At 33.0% G+C, this 8,425-nt stretch overlaps 2 protein-coding genes across 6 annotated transcripts in view; both read left to right on the top strand.

The window, feature by feature from the left end:
• Positions 1-1,868, top strand: part of LOC107644632 (TMV resistance protein N) — a 10,280-nt gene extending 8,412 nt beyond the window's left edge. For all 5 annotated transcript variants that reach the window (XM_021103111.1, XM_016348531.2, XM_021103110.1 and 2 more), the window contains one exon: positions 802-1,868. In XM_021103111.1, coding sequence (XP_020958770.1) covers positions 802-1,613 — 812 coding nt within the window. In that variant the 3' untranslated portion in view covers positions 1,614-1,868. The remainder of the gene's footprint in view (positions 1-801) is intronic.
• The window catches only part of LOC107641423 (probable disease resistance protein RPP1), a 17,630-nt gene extending 9,480 nt beyond the window's left edge, over positions 1-8,150 (top strand). Inside the window, exons 2-5 of the mRNA XM_021103113.1 lie at positions 4,605-4,848; positions 5,231-6,326; positions 6,414-6,695; positions 6,778-8,150. Of these exons, the coding sequence (XP_020958772.1) occupies positions 4,605-4,848; positions 5,231-6,326; positions 6,414-6,695; positions 6,778-8,028 (2,873 nt within the window). The 3' untranslated portion in view covers positions 8,029-8,150. The remainder of the gene's footprint in view (positions 1-4,604; positions 4,849-5,230; positions 6,327-6,413; positions 6,696-6,777) is intronic.

Here is an 8,425-nt window from a genome sequence, read left to right as displayed (position 1 = left end):
AGTTCTGATAGTCTCCTAACATTAATTTATAATTTCTAAGGATTAACTTAATTAATAAAATTTTTCAAAAATAAATTTAGAAAATGACTTATCTTTAAGGAGCAAATTTACCAAATTTGCCTATTAATCCCTTGGGATACAAATAAAATAAGTGAAATTAGAAACTCAAAGTACAAGAAGAAAATAAATTATTTAACAATGGTTTAATTGTATTTTATTTTTAAGGTTTAATTATTTTTTTGGTCTCTATAATTTTGCGAAATTTGTAATTAGGTCTCTATACTTTTTTTCTTTTTAATTGAATCCTTGCATCAATTTTTTTTTAATTGGATTCCTACACTTTTTTTTTCTTTTAGTTGGGTTCCTATACCAATTTTTTTTTGTTTTAATTGGATCCCTATATAATTAAATCAATTAGGGTTAAAATGACCTATTTAAAAAAAATTTAGTGTAGGGACTAATAAAAAGACTAGGAACCTAATTGAAAATTTTACGAAACTATAAGGACCAACAGAGTAATCAAACCTTATTTTTAATTAAAAATAAAGTTAAATAGTTAAAATTAAAAAATTTAATTTTGATGCATTTACAATATAAAATTTTTTAAATAATTGTCCAATTGCGCCAAGGTTTTTAGATAATTATTCGCAGTAGTTATTTTGACTGAAATGTTATTCAGGTAAAATTGTTTTATATTGTGCATCAAAATCAATTTTTTATTTTTAAATAAAAAAGAATTGGAAAGGAGTTTATTGAGGTGTCAAATGTCTTTTTACCTTTCTGCTCTTGGTGCACCTACAGAAAAGGCTCCAGGTGAATCTTCTAATACTAAATCTTCTGGCAAGGGCAAGGCTGGAGTAGAAGAAGTACATCCAGTTTCCACTTGCATTGCATCCTCAACCTCATCAATTGATAAATATTTGAACGATGAAAATCAAACGATTGTTGATGATGATGATGAAATGGATTCATTTTATGCTTCTCTTGATGTTGCTCACATCCCAATGCTTTCTCATTCCCATGAGAAGTTGGTTACCGCTACTCCAAGTGATGAAGAAACCAGAAAAGCATTGAGATCTGTACAAAGATTCCTCTCCCAGGATGCTTCAATTTTGTTGTATCCTGAATTATGCAGTATCTTTAAAGCCAACCTAGATTACCTCTCTAAATTATCTGCAGATCATGGCAGCATATCAACAGAAATGAGCAAAGCAATATCAGAGGCTTCACAGTCTTTGACTCATTGGAGTAGGGACTACAGTGAAGCAAGTAAGAAAATTGATTCTATAATGTCTCATTTGCAGAGAGCTGATGAATTGGAAATGAATCTGGAAAGTAACAAAAAAAGGTTTTTGGAAGAAACTGAGCAACTCAATGCCATTAAAGCTAATATGTCTGATTCTCAATCCAAAGCAAGCATCTCTCGTAAGAGAAAGAGAGAGATTTTTGAGCAAGGAAAGACAATTAAAGCTGAATTGGATGAATTAAGGGAGAATGTGCCACAATGGGAACAAGAGCACACTTTGGCAAAGAAGACTCAGGCAAAAATCATAGCTGAATGGTCAAGACTGCGAGAAAATTTTCAGAATATTGAAAAAGACTGGAATTTATAAGTTCTGATCATAAATGATACATTTAATATCCATTGTTCTGTACATATGAATCTAAATGATTTTCAGTTAAAATGGATGTTGCATTAAGTCCCATAATTGTACTCCGTATGTATGGTTCTTTTGTTTGAGAGATTTTGGTGGTTAACAGAGAAAGTGTGTATTGGACAATGATGTAAGGTTGATTAAAATTGTAGAATTGTGCATTTCTCATTTATGGATTGGTAACATTTGAGGGTGGCCAGCTATTAACAGCAATTTTTTTCAAGTGCTTATGGTTATATATTTTGTGTGTTAACAGAACCAAGGGAATCCATGATAATGTTAAAACTTAAAACCTTGACAATACTTAGAAAGTACTATCAAATAATAAAAAAGTGTGACTTTAAATTTTACTACACTTGTAATTGTTGTCAAAATTTGGGCACCATAAAATGCACTTATGTGTGCTCCTGAACAAATCTAGAGCTATAGCAATTTGCCTATATTATTTGTAATACAGGATTATTGCAATCCACTGGATTATTCTTGTGACTAGCTGTGGATTGGGCTTATATAATGTTTTTAAAAGAGAGCAAAAGAGCTTCTTGCACAAATTAAGAGAGAGATGCAGAGAACGGAGTAGCGTCTAATCAAATGTACATAATGTTTATGTTTTGTGGGGTTAAGTTGACTTAGATTCATAATTAAATAATGACTAATGTCATAATTATATCTATCATTAAAAGCATAATGGGTTACACTTACAAAAACAAGAAGTTCCGAAACAGAACAGCTCTTATTATAGCGGATAACAAGTTTTTCATATAAAATTTCCTGCAGATCTCGTTCAACGGTGTCAGATTGATGTATGCTAGCCCGTTAATAAAATAAGCAGATTCATCACTCTTACAGTTCCATCAAGTCAACATCGACAATGCTTTAGTTTTGGTAAATATATTAAAGTGATGAACCAGGTCCTCACCTAATATTTGAATACGATGCATTAATTTGTATTACAAAAACCCTAACCATTGACTTCGAAATGTGAATAGATCCTAGTTTCAAGTAATTCCAGGCTGGGCAAAGTACTTTTATGCAATTTTATATCCTATCTATAACTTCAAATAATTAAAGACTAATAGTCAAATTAGTTTTTAAAAGTTGAGTTCCTTTAATAAATTTATCCCTGAAAAATTTTATCAATAAAATTAATTATTTTTGTCCTTTTGTTACTTCTAGTTCCTTCAATTATTAATGATATAGAATTAATTAACAACATACATGACACTTAACATATTCAACTAGACGTGGAATAAATATATTTATAAGAATCTATCAATTTAATCGTTAGGTTATACTAAGATTTTGGTTTATGTAATTGGAAAAATGGACTAAACTAATAAAATTTTATAAACATATTTGGTCGGTATTCAATTGAACATGCTAGAGATTATGTATGTTATCAATTAACATTTCACATCATTAATTGTTTGTGAAAATTATTAAGAAGAATGCTAAAGAGTCATTTGAATTTTTTTTGAACAAGCAAGCTCAACACAAAAAAAGTGAAGCGACAAAAGAACCAAATTTCAAAAATTAACATCCAACAAAATTAAACAAAAAATAATTCCTAGTGTCATCTTGGGCATAGCCATCAACAACCAAAGAGATCCAAATTACTCCACCCTCTATAGCTGGTCAAAGATTTTTTGGAAACCTCTTCTACATCCGCTTCCTTATTATTAAAGATTTGTCTGTTTCTCTCTAGCCAAATATTTCAAATAATGGCAAAGAAGCAAATGAGTCACTTGTTACCTCCTCTTTTCTGTTATTGACACATATCCAACTCTCAAAGTATTCTTTTAGTGAGTCCGGAACCAACCACAACCTCCCAAAGTCAAATAGTCATTGACACCATATCTGTCAAGTAAACTCACAACCAAAAAATAAGTGGTAAATATGTTAATGTCTTTTTTACACAATACGCACATGTCATCACTGTGTGTAATAATTTTCAGCCTATGCAATCTTTCTTTAGTATTAACTCTTCCTATCAAAGCAAACCAAATAAATAACTCCACTCATGGCAGAACCAAACATTTCTATATAGTTCTGGTGAAACTATAGCTGGTGATATCATCTAGGATTATTTCTGACTGTATCACCTGCTGCACAAAAGAGTTAATTGAAAAATGTCTTCCTTGTCAAACTTCCATACAATTCTATCTTGCGTATCATATGCTAGCTTTATAGGTCATAAAGTCTCTTGCAATTGATCGCCTCCCTTATAAGTTTCAAATCCACTCTAACCCATCTCAAAACCTACAATCTCCTATAACAGATTTTCTTTGGTTTGAAACAGAGAAAAGTCTCGAAAAACTCATTTTTAACGAGAACAGAGTCGTTAGAATTTATTGTTTTTGATCCTTGGTTCGCCATCAAAGTTTAAAAATATGGAATAAAGTATATTGTTAGATTATTAGACTAAATAAATTATACTAAAATTAAGTTGTTGGCTAAATATTGATAAAAAAGACTTCTTAACATTTTTTAATTATTAATAAAATAACAAAAGGATAAAAATGATTAATTTATAACCCTTAAACGACTAATTGAAAAATGTTTGGGAATAAATTTAAAAAATGACCAACCATTAAAGAGACATGTAAGCTTATATAGTTGGAAATCTATAGTTATTTTTATCACAAATCTATTGGTTTTTGAAGTAGTGAAAAAGAGAGGGAAAAGTGAACATGGGAGATCCTCGTTTATCACTGGTACTATCCTCCCACTCCTCATCCTCAGACTACGGATGGGACTACGACGTGTTCCTCAGCTTCCGAGGTCCAGACACCGGCAAGCACTTCGCCGGAAATCTCTATTACGCTCTCAAACAGAGGGGAATCCGGACGTTCTATGCTGACAGAGAGCTTGAGAGAGGAGAGGAGCTCGCGCCAACGCTCCTGAAGAGAATTCAAGATTCGAAAACCGCCATCCCTGTGTTCTCTCCAGGTTATGCTGATTCTGCATTCTGCTTGCTTGAACTTGCAGCCATCATGGATAACAGCAAGGCGAAGGGACGGTTGGTTTTTCCGGTGTTCTACGGTGTAAGTGCTTCTGATGTTCGAGGTCAGACTGGAGATTACGAAAAGGCAATGGCTAAGCATCAAAGTAGGAATGACCACCACGTCGTGCAGAAATGGAGAGAAGCTCTTCAGCAAGCAGCTAACTTGTCCGGCAGCAGTTTCAAATTTCAGTAACCACCTCATCCATATTCTTAATATTTTTTTTTTCTTTGTAAAATTAGTTGTTTTATTAAAAGTTTATATCCTCAAACCTTTCTTGTTGCTACTTTCTATCTATTATAATATTTAGATTTTAGGATTTAAGATTTAATATTCAGAAGTTTGGAGTTTAGAGTTAGGGTTTATAATTCAGAATTTAGGATTCCATCTTTATGTTATGTAATGCGACGTCATAGATGAGTATAGAGAGATTATGCCATTTGAGTTATAACTCATTGGCATAAAGATGGTACAGTTCAAGGATTGAAGTGATGAAAATAACATTCTATAAGAAGTTATCAAAAGTTTGTCAACTTTTACTCGGATAGTAACGTTAATTTTGTAATTGGATAGGAACGAATATGAATTTGAGTTCATTGAAAAGATCATTGAAGTGGTCTCCAAAAATGTCAATCGCACTCTTCTCTGCGTTGCAAAGCATCCAGTTGGATTGGAGTCTCCGGTGCAAGAAGTATGCAAGCTTTTGGATGTAGGACCTGGATGCAATAATAACCAAGTCTGCATGGTAGGAATTCATGGAATTGGGGGAATAGGTAAATCAACTCTCGCTAAAGCAGTTTTTAATTATATAGCTGACCAATTTGACAGTTCATGCTTTCTTGAAAACGTGAGAGAAAATTCAAGTAAGCATGGATTGGAACATCTACAAGCGAAGCTTCTTTTTGACATTGTTGGAGAAAAGAATATTAGTTTGATAGGCCCCAGTGAAGGTGTTCCACTAATAAAGCATAGGCTACACCAAAAGAAGGTTCTTTTGATTCTTGATGACGTTGATGAAGAAAAGCAGTTGAAAGAACTTGCTGGAGGGCTAGATTGGTTTGGTTCTGGTAGCAGAGTCATAGTTACAACGCAAGACCAACAAGTACTAAGACTTCATGGGATTGAAACAAAATATGAGTTAAATGGGTTAAAATTTGAAGATGCTCGTAAATTGTTTGAATTGAAACTGAAGAAGAAAGCTGATCCACATTTCGATGATGTTATAAATCGTGCAGTGACTTATTGTGCAAAGCATCCATTGGCTTTGGAATTAATAAGTTCTGATTTGGGTAGTATAAATGCAGATGAATGGGAATCTGCATTAGGCCATTATGAAAGAAATCTTGGCAAAGAAATCTATGATAAACTTAAAAGAAGCTTTGATCGTTTGGAGAAAGAAGTGCAAAGTGTGTTTCTTGACATTGCTTGTTGCTTTAAAGGACTCAGTAGGACAGAGGTCAACAATATGCTTCGTGCACATCATGGTTTCTGCCCAATATATGCTATTCGACTTTTGGAGGAGAAATCTCTCATAATGATTGAAGACAATGAGGTGAGATTACATGACAAGATACATGAAATGGGTAGGAAAATTGAACAAGAAGGAAAGCATGGACACCGCTATCTCTTGTCGTCCTATGAAGCTATAGTTCAATTTTTTAAACACAAGGTATGTAAGATCTATGTAACTGAATTGATTTCTCATCTTGGCTCTTGCTAGATTTCTTTACTTGACTTGAATGATATATGTTGACAGGGCATTCATGATAAAATTGAAATGATAGTTCTAGACCTTTCCAGCTCAAAAGAACAAGTGGTGGAATGGGATGGAGAAGGCTTCAAAGATATGAAAAGTCTCAAAACTCTTATAAATCGAAATGTCTATTTTTCGCAAGATCCCAATCACCTTCCCAATAGTTTGAGAGTATTTGAATGGCCAGGATATTCTTCACGTTCTTTACCAGCTAATTTTTGTCCAAAGGAACTTGTCCTGTTCAAGTTACCCAGTAATCGCTTAATGTCACTCAATTTTCTCAAGGCAAGTTCTAAAAGTATGCCATATTGAATGACTCATTCTATTAACTAACATTCATGTGATTCCTTTTAATTGACTTTTCCAGGAGTTTGTGAACATGAGAGTTTTGAATTTTGATGATGCTGAATGTGTAAAAGCTATACCTAGTCTATCTTCTACCCCAAATCTGGAAGAACTATCATTCTCAAACTGTGAGAGTTTGACTGAAATTGATGAATCGGTTGGAAATCTGAGGAAGCTTAAGATATTAAATGCCTTTGGTTGCAGCAAGCTTAGGAGCTTCCCACCCCTTAAGTTACCATCTATTGAAGAACTCAACTTCACCAGCTGCTCAAATCTTGAGAATTTTCCAAAAATCTTAGAAAAGATGGAGAATTTAACAAAGCTTGAGTTAGATTGCACTGCCATAAAAGCTATACCTGATCTATTTTCTGCAGAGAATTTAGTAGAATTATCATTTTCATACTGTGTGAATTTGATTGAAATTGACGAGTCAGTTGGGTTTTTGATTAAACTTAGATTACTTAATGCCTTTGGTTGTTGTAAGCTCAGAAGCTTTCCATCCCTTTTGTTGCCATCTCTTGAAGAACTTGATCTCTCATGGTGTTCAAGCCTTGAGAATTTTCCAGAGATATTAGACAAGATGGAAAAGATAACACGGCTAAGATTGCAGTATACTCCCATAAAAGAATTGCCAAATTCCATCCAAAATCTTACTCGGCTTCGAGACTTGGAAATGTTTGAATGTGGAATGCTTCAGTTACCGAGCAACATTACCTTATTGCCGGAACTGAGACACATCTTGTTTTGTCGAACACCTAACCAAGATGAAGGTGAAGAAAAATTGAGTTGGATTGAGTCTTCAAACAGCACACTTCATGCATCTCAGTGTACTATATCAGATGAAATATTTCCAAACTTATTTGGTTGGTTTTCTATGTATATGGAAGAATTAGACTTGTTCCGTGTTAATTTCACATTCCTTCCTGATTGCATCATGGAGTGTCCTCTTTTGAAGGAATTGAATTTGGATCAGTGTCATAATCTTCAGAGGATTAGATGGCTTCCACCCAACTTGGAAACACTTTCCGTGACATGTTGTAGATCTTTAGAAGATTTAGACCTCACAATTCTTCCTGGAAGTACCAAAGAATACTACAATTTCAGGAGACTCATTGTAGATAATTGTGAAAATCTTCAGATAATCAAAGGAATTCCACCAGAAGGTTTATCCGCAACAAATTGCTTGAGCCTGCCTTCCTCATATATAAGCATGCTATTGAATGAGGTTTGTGTCTCTTCAGTAATTGATACCTCTTCATTAACTCACATGTAGCTATCTTTACCTGAAATTGACTGTTGAAAATGGTTAGATTACAATTTAATCAAACTTGTTAAATCATTTAACGATTTTCAGCTATCAACTCCTTCACGTAAAAACAACTACATGTGAGTCTCCACTAATATTGTATTGAAAAATGATATTTTTTCAGATTTTGAATATTTATTGTGTTAAAAAAGTATTTAAACTTCTAAACTTTAAATCCTAGTAAAATATTTGTAAGAATAAATACATGATTAAAAATGAAATGTCATTTATTTGTATTATATTTAGTTACATTACATTACATTTATTTAGGTGCTATATATACTATCTATATTTTGTGTTTATAATATATATTAAGTTTAATTAATCCAAAAATCTCTGCAACCTTATCAAATTTGTAAATAGA

This window comes from Arachis ipaensis, chromosome B05 (assembly GCF_000816755.2).
Source record: "Arachis ipaensis cultivar K30076 chromosome B05, Araip1.1, whole genome shotgun sequence".
In the NCBI taxonomy this organism is placed as follows: domain Eukaryota; kingdom Viridiplantae; phylum Streptophyta; class Magnoliopsida; order Fabales; family Fabaceae; genus Arachis; species Arachis ipaensis.
Note: the sequence above shows the minus strand (reverse complement) of the source record. Positions and strands in the feature narration are given on the sequence as shown.